This window comes from Ictalurus punctatus, chromosome 5 (genome assembly GCF_001660625.3).
Source record: "Ictalurus punctatus breed USDA103 chromosome 5, Coco_2.0, whole genome shotgun sequence".
Classification (NCBI taxonomy): domain Eukaryota; kingdom Metazoa; phylum Chordata; class Actinopteri; order Siluriformes; family Ictaluridae; genus Ictalurus; species Ictalurus punctatus.
The window spans coordinates 10,639,873-10,656,567 of NC_030420.2; the positions used below are offsets into that span (position 1 = coordinate 10,639,873).

At 38.3% G+C, this 16,695-nt stretch overlaps 1 protein-coding gene across 1 annotated transcript in view; it reads right to left on the bottom strand.

Moving 5' to 3' along the window:
• The window catches only part of LOC108264953 (ERC protein 2), a 291,196-nt gene that overhangs the window by 143,790 nt on the left and 130,711 nt on the right, over positions 1-16,695 (bottom strand). The window contains exon 9 of the mRNA XM_053680567.1: positions 7,853-7,993. Coding sequence (XP_053536542.1) covers positions 7,853-7,993 — 141 coding nt within the window. The remainder of the gene's footprint in view (positions 1-7,852; positions 7,994-16,695) is intronic.

A 16,695-nucleotide genomic window follows, 5' to 3' on the forward strand; every position in this document is an offset into this window, starting at 1 on the left:
TTGCATTATTCACTTAAGTAACTGAACACTACACGCATATGCCTATGATCTGGAAACCTTTGTTCTGTTCTTCTGTTTTTCAATGCCCATATGCTCACTGACAGCCACTGTGTGTCTGATGACTTCATGCCTGTGTGATAACCATCAGGAAGGCTTGGCTTGCAATTCCAAACCAGTTCCATTTTGTTTATTTGCACAGCAGGCATATCGCTGCACCACATCAGAGGTCTCTGACAGCATGGACTATGGGTCTCCACCTTCTTCAAACTATTACCCTCCTCCACCCAGTGCTCTTCAAAACTCACAAACTCAAGATTTTTTGCAAGTATGAGGAGGCCAAAGATAGTCCCAATAAAGTAGATTGTAGGAAAAGCACCATGGAGAGACAGATCTGAGGATAAGAATGGAGAACAAGTGGTATATAATGCTCTATTAAAAAATAAGCATGGATAAGATGAGATGAATCACAAAAAAAAGAAGGAGAAAGGGGTTCTGGATGTGAAGAAAGACAAATCAGAAGGAATGGAATTTAGGAGATTTCGGTTTAAAAGGTTCCTCCATAAGGAACCTAGGAAGGAGGACGAGTGAGAAGAGATGGATCAGAGGAGAAGAATGGAGGAAAATGTGGTTCTGGAGGTTATTCAGTCATGGCGTAGGGTGAATGAGGAGAGAGAAAGATCAATCATAAGGAATAAATGTTGAATATTAAGATTTAGTAGCTTCCTCCATTAGAAAGTGGGAAGAGGAGAAGGAATAAAATTCCTTGCTTATGTAGTCCTGGATACTAACATGACCTAATGACAATAGTTACCTTCTAATAACACACAATTTAACACTACCACTTCACATTACCACTTATGACTAGTGCCACTGATTAAACAGATGAGACATCTGTTTTGAGCATGAAGCAGGATATAAATACATACTTCTCTGTTCAATTGCCTTTAAATATTCTGTTTTTGTCATTGACTTTTTTAACAAGACATGCCATCACTTTGCTTTTCAGACCACAGAGTATAAGTTTAAAAAAAAAAAAAAACCCTATGAAAGTATATGAAAAGACTTCCCTTACTCTATGAGCTTCCATTAGTTAAACAGTTTACATAAATGCTTGTGATTGGATGCAACAAGCTACAACTGCTACATTTTTTTTAATGAAAGTACTGAACTATGGCAAGGTTTTCTTTTTTTTTCATATTGGCTCATGTTCAGTCATGTCCATATATGTTCATGACCAGTATGTACGAATAGAAAATGTGGATATAATACACAGATATAAATAATTAGATGAATATGGATACACAATATGAATATAAAAGATACAAAAATATGAAATACATGATAGATATGAAAATGTTTCTGACTGAATACAAAGATTTTGGACTGAATGGGTCTTCAGTATTCTTGAAAGTTCTAAGCAGTATTAGACCTCTGGGTGTTTCCCCACTAGAAAGCATTCTAAACTACATGACTTTTAAGAAACTGGGAACCCTTAGCTATACAAATAACCCATTGAAGAGCCCTTGAAGAAAGATTTTCTAAGCATGTACTATCCCAATTGCCTGATTTTTTTAGTGTTCCCTAACTTGAATGCATTCTTCTAATTGAACTTAAACCTACAAACTATAAAACACCTATTCCCAAGTATTCCCAATCTAAACATTCTCCAAAACTGTGTGCTATGTAAACAAAATGATAATATGCACATGTATATGTTACTTAACTTCTGAAGCCTGTTAATACTGTAATTAAAGCTTAAAAATGTGGATGTTGTTTATGTGATATTGATTATTGCAGAAAAAGACAAGCGAGACATTCCTTGAAACTGTTTGTGGCACAGAGTCAAAAAGCAATAAGATATAATTTTCCTGGAATGATATGTGTGCATATAAAAGAAAACATTCTCGTAAATTTCAGAGCTGTGAAAGATTGCCCCGGCATGTTCCCTGGAACAATGAGCAGTCTGCTCTATCAAAAGGGGGGATGAGGACTAAAGGATGGATCTATAAATTACAATCGTTTATTTCCCTCTCTCATTCTCTTTCTTCTCTTACTAAGAACAAAGCATTGACAGTTTTTGCTCAGGAGCCTGTGTACACAGGTGGGATCATTCACATTTTATTGTTGATGTTAACACTTTAAATATAGGTTACATTGGTCATATTACAATAGTTACAATACAGATATAAAATTTTACAATTTTCAGTAAAAAATAATTGTAAACTATTTTTGCATATAAACACATGCAGTAAACAGAGAAATAGCTGGGAATCTGTAAGGAATAACACACACCAGACCATGCAGTTACAGGAAAATAATGGTAAATGGCACACTTATGTAGCACTTTTATCCAAAGCACTTTACACTGTGTCTCATTCACCCATTCACACACCAATGGTAGCAGAGCTGCCATGCAAGGCGCTAGCTTGCCAACGGGAGCAACTTGGGGTTCAGTGTCTTGCCCAAGGACATTTCGGCATGTGGAGTCACGCAGGCCGGGAATTAAACCACCAACCCTACGATTCGTGGACAACCCGCTCTACCAACTAAGCCATATTCCATTCCAGGCCCAACACAAAATGGAGTCAATATTATTGAACTGGATTATTTTCTATTTATTATTATATTTATAATATAATAATATACATAATAAATAGAATAATATTCTATTATTATAAATTATTAATGAATTACATAGCATTCATTTGTAACCATTTATAGTTACATTTAATATTGTGGAACGACTGCAAGAAAAGTTAGCTTCTGTTTTCACTTACATTATAGCAGGTATAAGCAGTCGTTGCCTTTTTTTTTTTTTTTTTTTTTTTTTTTTTTTATCTCTTTTGAAGCCAGAAATTGTAGCTTGTACAGATGTATGTTACAGAGACACCTGAATGCTCCAACATCTAATGGAAAACTTCTTTACCGTTATATAGCATCAACACTGTTACATAACAGAAAATGTCACAATATCTGTTGTTCTTTGTTAAATAAAAAAAATATATATGCAGAATATATACATGTATTTTTAGCCTTAGGTTATGTTGAGCATTAGAATGAGTGCAATTAGTATAAATCATTTAGGTTAGAGACAGATCTACTATCAGAGGTGCTGTTAAAGAAAATTGAACCACACTTTCTGATTTGAGAATTCAACAACTTTGTGCAATAAATAGTTGTAACAGTGGCAAATATGGTTATAAGATGAATGTTTTGTGGTCACATTTGTGGTACCACATTTGTGGTATCTTACATTGCCAATTTATATATATATATACACTATATATATACACACACACACACACGCACACATACACACACACACACACACACACACACACAAACACAAACTTACTCTTAGTAAATATGAGCAAAAAAGGCTGTGAAAAATTTTCTTTATTGTTTAACCTTTTGATATTTTGTTAAAATAATTCACAAAATATTCTGCTCCCATGGATATCAGACAATTACAAACACAATACAGGCTTATCAAAAAATATATTTTTGTTAAATATAGGTGTGCAACAATGATCACCCCTATCATTTATGAAGTATATTCTCATTGAACCATGACTGCCTGTTTCAGGAGTATAAATCTAATAACAATAATAGTAAACTTTATTTTATAGAGCGCCTATAAAAGCAGCCTCTCAAAGCGCTATACACAAAATAAGCAGTACACAGAAATAAATACTACTACTACTACTACTAATAATAATAATAATAGATAAAAAAATAAATCATTATTATTATTAATAATAATAATAATAACAATAATAATAATAATAATAATAATAATAATACCAGCAAATATCTAATATATCAAATATAAGTAAACATCAGCAAGCAAATGCTAGTTTAAAAAAGTATGTCTTGAGTTGAGCTTTAAATATGTCAAAGGTCTGAGCTTCCCTAAGTTTGAGAGGAAGAGAGTTCCAAATGGTAGGAGTATAGACAGAAAAAGCCCTGTCACCCATAGATCTAAGAAGGTTTGTGTAATAGTTAACAAATTAGACTGTGAGGAGCACAGTGTGTGATTTTGGGTGTAAGGGATTAACAAAGCAGATAAGTACTGAGGAGACAAGCCATGTAATGCATTGTATGTCAGCATCATAATTTTAAAATCGACACAGAACCTGACCGGGAGCCAGCGCAAGGACTCAAAAACAGGAATAACATGATTGCATGTCCTGGACCCAGTCAGGATCCTGGTGGCAGAGTTTTGTACATATTGGAGCACACTGAGTGTGGATTTAGAAACTCTGGCTAAAAGGGCATTACAATAATCAATTCGAGTGACAACGAATGAGTTTATCAGCTTTTCAGCTACAGAGAAGTTTGGCATAGGGTGCAGTCTTGCTATATTTCTGAGATGAAAAAAGGATGCTTTAACAATGCTCTATACAAAAGAATCAAATGTAAGACTGATATAAAAAATGACTCCAAGGTTCCTCATTTTATTTTGAGTCTCTAGAACAGAGCCATCAACAAACAGATACAATGGACCAGCTCTGAGAATTTGATGACAGGAACCTATAAGCATAACTTCAGTTTTACCACTATTCAGGCAGAGAAAATTATTATTCATCCATGTTATTATCTCAGAAATACAGTCAGAAATAAAACAAACATCAAGGTTTTCACCAGATTTTGAGAGAATATAGATTTGGGTATCGTCAGCATAAAAGTGATAATGAAGGCCGAGCAATCACAGCAGATGCCCAAGTGGAGATAAATAAATATTTAAAAGTAAAGGGCCTAAAACTGAGCCCTAAGGAACACTAGTGAGCACAGCGCTAGTGTGAGACCTGTGACCCCCCCACAGAAATAAACTGGGAACAGTCAGTAAAAAATTTCCTTGATTGTTTACAATAGTCTGAGAGAAATAAGATGATCTTTCTGTCTCAATTAATGCTCTGTAATCACCCAGAAGATCCTTCCATGCTTGATAGTAGACATTCAAGACAGTAAGGAACTATTTAACCCTCTATTTTCTGACAAGCAGCCTTTCTAGTGCACAGATTGTCATTATACCAAGGGGCGGAGCGGGAGAATGTAACCTTACGTGACCTTAGAGGAGCAAAATAGTCAAGATTAGTAGCAAGAGCAGAATTTAACTGTAGCACTTTCTCCTCCAGGCATGAAGGATGCAGATTGCTTAAGGTGGAAACAACAGAATTGGAAAAAACTGTCTGATCAATAGACTTCCACTTCCAGAAATTTACTGTTCGGCTGGCAGCCTCACTTGGATGATACAGTTAAAAATTAAAGAAGACAGCTGAATGATCAGACAGTCCAATGTCAACAGATGAAAACTGCAATACAAACGAGCCATTTGCAGTCACAAGATTAAGGGTGTGGCCTTTGTTTTGAGTCAGGTCTGTTGCAAACTGTGAGAAGTTAAAACAATCAAGTATTGACAAAAATTCCTTAGCCGTCACAGAGTCACTCAGGTCCACACGAATGTTAAAGTCTCCCAAAATTAGAATTCTGTGGAACTTCATCTCATCATTGACAGTTGAAGTCAGCAAACTGATATAAAAGCTGCATGTGTCTTAACCTTAGGTGGTTTATAGTCTGTAGCAATGATAGTAGATATAGGAGCAGCAATATTCAAGACCAGGCATTCAAATTATGAAAACTGGGGAATGGACACAGAGCTTATGTTGTACATCAGGTTTTAAACCACAATAATGCCTCAGCCTCTGGCAGATAACCTCGGGAGATCTAATACTCCAAAGCCTGCTGGAGTGATCTGGTTAAACAGGAGCCCATAATTTTCTTTATGCCAGGTTTCAGTTAAAAACAACAAATCCAGCTTTTTATCTGTAAGAAAATCTGATAAAAGCAGTGCCTTGCTATTCACAGAGCGGGCATTGAATAATGCAGCCTAAGCCAGACTCTGAAGCGGAGACGACAGTGGTTTTATCTCCACATGGGGAACCAATATTACTGTGATCAACACCAGTTTAAAACAGTTTGTTGGTCTTACGTTGATAGGTAGGGATGAAGATGCTAGTAGAGGATGAGACAGCAAAACTGTGCCTCAAACCCCGCTGGATATATAGTTTAGGACATAGCAAGCCAGCTTTAGCTAGGCAATAAGAGCTCTGTTTTAAATTCAGAAGCTGGTGTGAAGTGTACCTTATGGGCATGGTCATTGAGTGCACACTCACTAAGGGCTAAGGCATTGAAATGAGGTAACACAGGCCAAATTCCCTTAGTCATTCATAACAATGGGTTAGACCAAGGAATATAGCTGTGGTGAGTGGCAAAAGGTTGTTGAGCTTCAGAAAATGGGAAGTGGCTATAAGAAAATAGCAAAAACATTGAAAATGACCATTTCCACAAGCAGGGCAATAATTAAGAAGGTCCCGTGAACTGGAAATTTTATGATAAGTGTTATGATGTAATGTTATATCAACCTGGAATTAGACGTGTGTCTATATTGTCTCAACGTACTGTGAAGATTGTTCAACTGGTCAAAAAATCTCCAAGGATCGCAGCTGGAGAAGTGCAGAAGTTAGTTGCATCTTGAGGTCAGAAAGTCTCCAAAACTACAAAGTCACCTACATCACCACAAGTTGTTTGGAAGAGTTTCAAGAAAAAAGCCTCTACTCTCATCCAAAAACAAAATCAAGTGTCTTCAGTTTGCCAGACACTACTGGAAATTCAAATGGGATTGGGTTCTATGGTCAGATGAAACCAAAATAGAGCTTTTAGGCAATAAACAGCAGAGGTGGTTTTGGCACACACAGTGCTGCATTACATTACAGCATCGGGCAGACACCCTGATCCAGAGCAACTTACAATTATCTCATTCATACAACTGAGCAGTTGAGGATTAAGGACCTTGCTCAAGGGCCCAAGAGTGGCAACTTGGCAGTGCTGGGATTTGAACTCACAGCCTTCTGATCAGGAATCCAATGAACCAAAGTACCTCATGCCCACGGTTAAATATGGTGGTGGCTCTATAATGTTTTGGGGCTGTTTTTCTGCCAGAGGACCTGGACATATTTTCTTAGGATACATGGCATCATGGACTCTATCAAATATTAACAGATATTAAATGAAAACCTTCCATCAGGACAGTGATCCAAAACATACATCAAAATCAACACAAAAATGGTTTACTAACCACAAAATCAAGGTTTAAAACATTGTCTACTGTGGTATATTCAGAGTGTGTAAGTGCTCTTCTCTGTTTTGATGATGATGAAGTGATGGCGCAGGAGCATCGTGGACATTTTGACAGCCAGTATCTCATTACAAACTGGATTGATTAAGTATATGTCCATTCCTCTAAACCAAGTAGCTATACCCAACTCAATCAAAGTGTGAAATTAATTGCTGTGTTTGTTAAACTGACTCGTTACACAACATGATTGTTGCAGTCAGACAATCAAGAGACAGTTAGAAAATAGCACAAATAGAAGCAGTTCCACATCATTTTAGTAAAACATATTTGTAGAAGTATCAGAGTATATTGCTGGCAGAAAAACTAAATTTTGGTAAATAAAAAAAAATGTAAATTTTTTTCTATATTTCTGGATTATTTATTTATTGTTTTCCGAAATTTGGCCACAGTGACATTTTATGTATTTTCCCAAACTAGCAGACATTTCTTTAAATGACCAATATGTTATGCAGCCATGTTTCTTTGACCTGTTTCAGCTTTCAGTTTCAGATTACTGCTTTCTGATTAAATACAGTTTGTAAATCTTAACTAGTGAAGGCTCCAACCTGGCATGTGTTTTGTGCTTAATAGAAACATAATTAACCATAGTGGCTTAGTTACATCAGTTACTGTCCTAACATTTAATCCATGTCCTTTCACCATGTGGACACTGACCTCTTTCTCCAAGAGCTGTGTCTGCAAGGAAGCAATCTTGTCCTTCAGCTCCTTGTTCTCCTTCTTAAAGACTTCTATTTCCCCCTGTTTCTCCCACTCCTCTTTCTCTCTCTTCTCCTTGAACTGCTCTATCACCCTCTCCTGTGTGTGTGTGAGAGAGAGAGAGAGAGAGAGAGAGAGAGAGAGAGAGAGAGAGAGAGAGAGAGAGAGAGAGAGAGAGAGAGAGAGAGAGAGAGAGAGAGAGCGAGCAGGGGAAGAAAGAGAGAGAGAAAAAGAAAGTATAAACAATGTGTAAGATTGTGTAATTCCAAATACAATGCTTCTGTTCACTCACTCAGGTGTGTCTTACATTGCCTTCAGTTATTTTCTGTGGAAGTGCAGAAACTAATAAATGTCTATAATAAATATCACCCAGGTGCAATAAGACACTGCCTAAAAGTGTGCTGCAAATATGCAGGTGAGAGTTACATGACTGAGCAAATATAGGTATTAACTAAGAATTAAGATGCTTATTTTACAGTCAGCCCATGGGTGCAAACCTATGAATACTGAATAATGAAGAAGCAGAACCAGACAAAAAAAAAAGAAGCAAACCTTATAGACAGTCTACAATTCATGTGTGCATTTTTTATACACATTATTATTAGTATTATATGCATTATCAGGTGAATGAAGAGAAATTATATATATATTTTTAAATAAAGAAATAGTGCTTTGTTAGGCTGTGCGACAGTTGAATTTCAATTAAATTTTATTTATATAGCGCTTTTTACAATGGACATTATCTCAAAGCAGCTTTACAAAAATATATAAACACATGGTACAGATTTTAAGTGTGTGGATTAATCCCAATTGAGCAAGCCGGTGGAGATGGTGGCAAGGAAAAACTCCCTAAGATGAAATGAGGAAGAAACCTTGAGAGGAACCAGACTCAGAAGGGAACCCATCCTCATCTGGGTAACAATGGATAGTGTGAAAGTAAAAGAAAGTTCATTATGGTTTTTACATGAAGTCTTTGTTGAACTAGTCCACTGTTCACCAAGGGAGACCTGAGTGCAAAACTGCATGTGGTAATTGCAGTCTCAAGGCCATAGCAGCAACCGTAGTCCCAGCAACCACAGTGGGAATGTCCATGTGGAATTAAGGTCAAAAACTCTTTCATGGTACTTCAAGCGGTACCATCCTAAGCAATCTCCAGGCTGTAGCCTCCAGCTGATGAGAGCTCCATCCAGAGGTAGGGCATCTGAACGGATCAGACAGGTCTGGTGTACAGAAAGGGTCAGGATCACTGGCATCTCCATAAAATCATGTGTGGCTCAACAGAAGGAGAGAGGGAGAGGGTGGTAAAGAGAGAGAGAGATTGTTAGGTAAGACTGTGTACTTTGCGTAAAAGAAAGTCTACTCATGGTAAACTTGAGTAAACAAATACGTTTTCAGCCTAGACTTAAACACTGTCACTGGCCTGTTACTATCAGGACAAATGTCTAAAGATTATAACTGTTGTTTAACATTTCCTAGAATTGTGACTGGTGTGATGCTGAATCCCTAAATGTATCTAAAGGTAAAGGCATCTAGAATGATGCTGCCTCAGAGCTACTCCATGTGGTCAAAATTATGTGGATACCTGACCAGTTATACATTATGTGCTTGTTAAACATCCCATTCTAAAACCATGGACATTAATTGGAGTTGGACCCGCCTTTGCTGCTATAACAGGTAGTTTCTTGTGGGAAGGCTTTAATTTTGGAACATGGCTTTGGGTATTTGTGCTCATTCGGTCACAAGAGCATTAGTGAGATTGGGCAATGATGTTTGGTGAGAAGGCCTGGCAGGCAGGCAGCATTCCAATTCATCCCAAAAGTGTTCAGTGGTGCTAAGGTCACGGCTCTGTGATATTGAGTTCTTCCACACCAAACCTGGCCAACTATGTGTTTATAGAGATTGCGTTGTGCACACAGGCATTGTCATGTTATAACAGGTTTTGGCTAGACCCCTTAGTTCCAGTGAAGGAAAATTATAATGCTACAGCATACAAACACATTCTAGACAATTGTTTGCTTCCAACTTTATAACAAAAGTTTGAAGAAGGCCCACACATAGGTGTCACAGTCAGGTGTCCGCATACTTTTGACTATATAGTGTATCTCCAACATTGGTGATCCTGAATGTACTAGATACTGAAAAATTAGGGTTAGGGTTAGGTAACCCTCCTGCATGTAAGTAAAGCTTTCTCAAAGGGCTTAATGCATCTATATGACTTTTTTTTGTTTTTGTTTTTGTTTGTGACCATAGTAGCCAAAGGCTGTGCTGGATTTTGCTGGTAGGTGCTGAATATTGCTGGTAGGGAGAACACAACCTTGGTGGGAACAGTGGTATCATAAATAAGCCCTACTACCACAGTGAATATGCATGATCAGCTAATGGAAAAAATTCTCCCTTACCACATCCTGTGATTACACTTGCCCGTTCCACAAGTGGAGGTACAGTGCATCCAGAAAGTATTCACAGAGCTTCACTTTTTTTCACATTTTGTTATGTTACAGCCTTATTCCAAAATGGATTAAATTCATTATTTTCCTCAAAATTCAACAAACAATACCCCATAATAACAATGTGAAAGAACTTTGTTTGAAATCTTTGCTAATTTATTAAAAATAAAAAACAAAAAAAGCACACGTACATAAGTATTCACAACCTTTGCCATGACACTCAAAATTGAGCTCAGCTACATGCTGTTTCCACTGATCATCCTTGAGCTGTTTCTACAACTTGATTGGAGTCCACCTGTGGTAAATTCAGTTGATTAGACATGATTTGGAAAGGCACACACCTGTCTATACAAGGTCCCATGTCAGAGCACAAACCAAGCCAAGAAGTCCAAGGAATTGTCTGTAGACCTCAGAGACAGGATTGTATCGAGGCACAGATCTGGGGAAGGGTACAGAAACATTTCTGCAGCTTTGAAGGTCCCAATGAGCATGGTGGCCTCCATCATCTGTAAATGGAAGAAGTTTGGAACTAGCAGGACTCTTCCTAGAGCTGGACTCCCAGCCAAACTGAGCGATCAGGGGAGAAGGGCCTTGGTCAGGGAGGTGACCAAAAACCCTATGGTCACTCTGACAGAGCTCCAGCATGTCTCTGTGGAGAGAGGAAAAACTTCCAGAAGAACAACCATCTCTGCAGCACTCCACCAATCAGACCTGTATGGTAGAGTGGCCAGCCGGAAGCCACTCCTCAGTAAAAGGCACATGACAGCCTGCCTGGAGTTTGCCAAAAGGCACCTGAAGGACTCTCAGACCATGAGAAACAAAATTCTCTGGTCTGATGGCTTGAATGGCAAGCGTCATGTCTGGAGGAAGGCACCAGTCATTGCCTGGCCAATACCATCCCTACAGTGAAGTATGGTGGTGGCAGCTTCATGCTGTGGGGATGTTTTTCAGCGACAGGAACTGGGAGACTAGTCAGGATCGAGGGAAAGATGAATGCAGCATGTACAGCATGTACAGAGAGATCCTTGATGAAAACCTGCTCCAGAGCGCTCTGGACCTCAGACTGGGGCGAAGGTTCATCTTACAACAGGACAATGACCCTAAGCACACAGCCAATATAACAAAGGAGTGGCTACAGGACAACTCTGTGAATGTCCTTGAGTGGCCCAGCCAAAGCCCAGACTTGAACCCGACTGAACATCTCTTGAGAGATCTGAAAATGGCTGTGCACAGACGTTGCCCATCCAACCTCATGGAGCTTGAGAGGTTCTGCAAAGAAGAATGGGAGAAACTGCACAAAAATAGGTCTGCCAAGTTTATAGCATCATACTCAAAAGACTTGAGGCTGTAATTGGTGCCAAAGGTGCTTCAACAAAGTATTGAGCAAAGGCTGTGAATCCTTATGCTCATGTGCTTTTTTGTTTTTTATTTTTAATAAATTTGCAAAGATTAAAAAAAATAATAATAACTTTTCATGTTGTCATTATGAGGTATTGTTTGTATAATTTTGAGGAAAATAATGAATTTAATCCATTTTGGAATAAGGCTGTAACATGACAAAATGTGGAAAAAGTGAAGCGCTGTGAATACTTTCCGGATGCACTGTACATGCCAGGTGTTACCTCTTTAAATGTATTCCATAAGGCATTCTATTTGCTCTCATCGAATAGCTAAGAGGGTGGCCATGGACTGCTTCCTGCAAACACACCTGACAAGTCTAAGAAGACAGTGGGGAGCCAATCCAAAATAGGGCATTACAGTATGATGAGTACACCAAGATGTTTGGAGACCGCCTCAGAGACACCACTGAAAAACTACTGCAGCAAGATAAGGCTATAACCCATGATCCAAGGCTTCATTAAATAACTAAAGGAACGCCCTGGGTGCCTGCATTCTGCTCAGTGGTAAAATGGAAACAGACCTGTTGTAAACAGTCACAGTGAAGAAGAATCCATTCATACATTAGCCCTATCTGGCCACTCATCTAGACAGATCCAGTGGGGCCAACGCATACACACAATTGTAGATTACATCACACAGGCTGGTGTTCAGCCTGTTTAGGCTCATTCAGACTTACCATCCTCAAACTGTAGGATCAGCATATGGATGTTTATAACTAACCTGTAATAAACCAATGTGATCCATTAAAGCTGTGAGCAGCGAAGAATGGGCCCTAGCACCCTGGTGCACTTTGGGGCTGCTCTGCAAGGGGAACACCATAAAAAAATGGTACTTTTTAGCACTTATATGTTGTTAGGAGTGTATCAAGATGTAAAACATGTAATTTCCTGTTGGCAGTAGGTGGCACTATAAATATAACTGAATATTGGCATGTAGATGTCTTCAGGCCAGGATTCGTATCAAACGTGAAGTTTGATGGAGATTGAACACTGAATGTCTGAGGCAGTGTAAAACATGTCAGTTCATGTTGCCAGTAGGTGGCACTATGACTATAACTGAACATTGGCACATATATGTATTCAGGCAAGGAGCGAAACCTCAAAACCTTCACAATTTAGCATCGTCAAGGCCTTTAGGTGAGACTGACTGAATATCATGTAGATCCGATGAAATCTCTAGGAGGAGTTTGTTAAAGTATGAGGCCTGGAAATGGCTAAATCTGAGCAAGAATTGCAGAGAAATATCAAAATGGCTGACTTCCTGTTGGGTTCAGGATAAGGCTTTAAGAGAGTTTTTATATATATATGTTTTAACATGTTACATATGCCTAGCGATTTTGTTATGTGTAGGTGAAACGTAGCTTGGGTTTTTTTCATGGAAATTCTGTAGATGGCGCTATTGAACCATTTTGCTACACTTCATTCTAAAACCTGTATTAGATGTAAATTTTTGTCAATTGTGAGATGTGTGCAAAGTTTCATGAGTTTTGGAGCATGTTTAGGCCTCAAAAATGTGATTCGTCTCATATCGAATTTGTCTGTTTACCACGGATGGCATGTTTCAACGAAAACTCAAAAGCTTCACAATTTAGCATCGCCAAGGTGTTTAGATTACACTGACCGAATATGATGTTGATCGGAGGAAATCTCTAGGAGGAGTCCGTTAAAATATGTGGGTTGGAAATGGTTGTTGCCAGAAGGTGGCACTATAACTACAACTGATTATTGGCATGTAGAAGTAACATGTGAAGTTTGGAGCAGATTAGACATTGTATGTTTGAGCTATAACAACTTCCTTTTTCACAGCAAAACTTCGAGGTTTGTGAGACCGCCACGCCCATGCCGTGCAGCAAAAACTCAAAAGCTTCACAATTTAGTATCGGCAATGCCTTTAGATGAGACTGACCAAATATGATGCCAATCTTATGAAATCCCTAGGAGGATTGGAAATTGCAAAAACAGAGCAGAACTTTAAGTTAAAAATTTAATTAAGTTTCAAAATGGTTGACTTCCTGTTGAGCTTAGGGCATGGGTTCAAGAGACCTGTTTGTATGTATTGGCATGTTACACATATTTACTGAATTTCGTACATGTAGGTGAAATGTAGCACGAGGTGCACATCGTTGAAATTTTCTAGGTGGCGCTATCGAGCCACACTCAATTCTGGAACCCCTATCAGATGTAAATTTTCACCAGTTCTGACGTGTCTGCAGAGTTTCATGAGTTTTCGGATATGTTTAGGCCCTCTAAAATTCGATTCATTTGAGAACAGAAGAAGAAGAAGAAGAAGCAGAAGAAGAAGAAGAAGAAGAAGAATTATAGTTGCAAGCAGCGATGAACGGGCCATCGCACCTGGATGCATGCTGGGGCTGCTCTGCCAGGGGAATGCCATTACATTTTTTTAGCACTTTACAATAACAATAGGGCTTTAGCACCTCTGCTGCATGCCGAGGCCTGCACCTCTGGTGCTCAGGCCCTAATAATAATAATTATAGCTGCAAGCAGTGATGATGGGCCCAAGCAGTGTGGTGCCATCGCCACCCGGTGGGTGCATGAAAACAATGCATAGTGAAGCGAGTGCTGTAGAGTAAAACACCCAAATATGCAAAGAAAAGAATATTAAAGTTTGATGCGTTACCGCAGCAATACTATTTTGAAATATCAAGACTCCTTTCACAAGTTTATATCAGCTGTGTCTTGACTAAGTTTGAAGCGATTCGGCTAAATATAAGTAGACTATTTATGTTTTAATTGACACACTAATCATGTTTTAATTGACACACTTCTGCTACCAGTTGGTGGCGCTATGATCGGGACTTAGAGTAGTCACATCCATGTGATCAGCTAAATCACTCATTGCATGCATATGAAACTTCCTGTTTCCCTTTTTTTTTTTTTTTTACCATAAATGTATTGCCTCATTATGGTGAAACTGTTCAAGATATCAAAGAAAAGAGCCTGCAATTTTCAGAAAATCCACATTAAATCCAAAATCGCCGACTTCCTGTTGGGCGGAGCTAATGACTGTCACTTGGAAAGTTGTCCGGCTTGATGAGAGCAATATATCTATCGAGTTTAGTGACTGTAGGTAAACCTGACCCCACCGCTTTAGACAAAAGGGGGCACTGCAGAGCCCCTCCTCCACACCCATGTCTTAGCATTTGCCTACACCTGACAGCGGACAACTCTGACGTGTGTCAGAACCGCAAAACACCAGAAAAGTGTATTTAAATTTGATATGTTACCATGGCAACACTATTTAAGATAATAATTTTAGATCAGCCATGTCTTCAAATTTTTCTGATCAAGTTTGAAGTGATTTGGTTAAATATGAGAAGACTATTTAAAAGTCTGTTTTAAGTGACACACTTCTGCTGCCAGTTCTAAATCACTCACTGCATGCAGAAGATATGATACACTACCTGTTTCCCTTTTCTTGCCATGAATTCATTTCAACCCCATAGTCAAACTGTTCGAGATATCAAAAGTCCGCTCGCAATTTAACATCCTGAATGTTTTGACTTGATGGTGACCGAGTTTGATGGTGATTGAATGAATTCCCTAGGAGGAGTATATCAAATTCCAGAGTGTGTGTTTTTTAAACAACCCTAAATAGCTGACTTCCTGTTTGGCAGAGCTAATGACATACATTGTAGAAGTTGTTCAGCCCAATGAGATCTATATGTCTACTGAGTTTCATGCATATAGGTACTAGTATGTATCCAAGATTTCAGATTGCATTCAAGAGGGCACTGTAGAAACCCTGCGACACCCATGTACCAGCTTTGGTCTGGACCTAATGGACAAGGATTCAGACCTTTGTGTAAATTTTCAAGTTTTTGAGCATGGGCCCCAAACGCCCCTGAAACCTTGAAGAAAAATAATAAGTATATGATAAGAAGAATCCTAAGGAAAACAATAAGGCCTTCACCCTTTCAGAGCTTGGGCCCTAATAATAATAATAATAAATATAGCTGTAAGGACCAATTAAGGGGCCAACTACTAAAGAGGCTAAACGAGGAGCTAAACAAGCATGGCATGGAGCATCAAAACCAATTGTAAAAAAGAGCAATTTTCGACATTTGTATAAGATTTTAGGTAAAATGGTTGAACATTCATAAATACAATAAATTTTTATATGATTTAATTGCTTATCATATTTGACCAATAGGTGGCTCTGTGACCAAACTGATGTGATGTGGTCAGTGTGGGGTCACAGTGACACACACAAAGTTTGATGTCAATATGCCAAAGCCTTGCAGAGCTTCTGAATAGTTTTGGCATCATGCCATCAAAGTTGTTGATGCGTTAATCAATTACAGTTTAGTATATGAACACAAAATACATAACTTTTTGCCAGCATGGTCTGATGATGATCTTAATCGAATTTGGTGAAAATCAAGCCAATAGAAAGAGCTCAAAAAAAAAAAAAAGGTTTTCAACGAAATTCAAAATGGCGGACAGAAAGTTCGATTGACCATGGCATAATTGGTCAATTAGTTTTCTCGGCATGACTCAGAATCAAGTCCAGCGTCATTACAATAGGCAAAAGTATTCAATTTTTATCTCATTTTGTATACATTATTTTATAATTATAATTTTGTTCATCATAACCCTCATGTTATGATGCAAATGACAGGTAGTAGGTTTGGTCTGAATATGCGAATGCACAATGGAGATATAGCCTCACGTCCATTTTGGTGTGCTCAATGTCGGATTCGTTTGCACTTTGTTCGAGAACAGTTTGTTCTATCAAAAAGCTTTTGAAGAAGCTTGGAAAAGCTTTTTGCCAGCATCATGTGAAGATAATGTCTTTCAATGTCTTTCGAATTTCATGAAAATCGGAAAATGGTCTAGGAGGAGTTTGAAAAAGTAGGTTTTTAAAGAAAATCAAAATAGTGGATAGGAAGTTTGGCCAACTATGGTAAAATTGGTATATATGTTCTCAGCATGA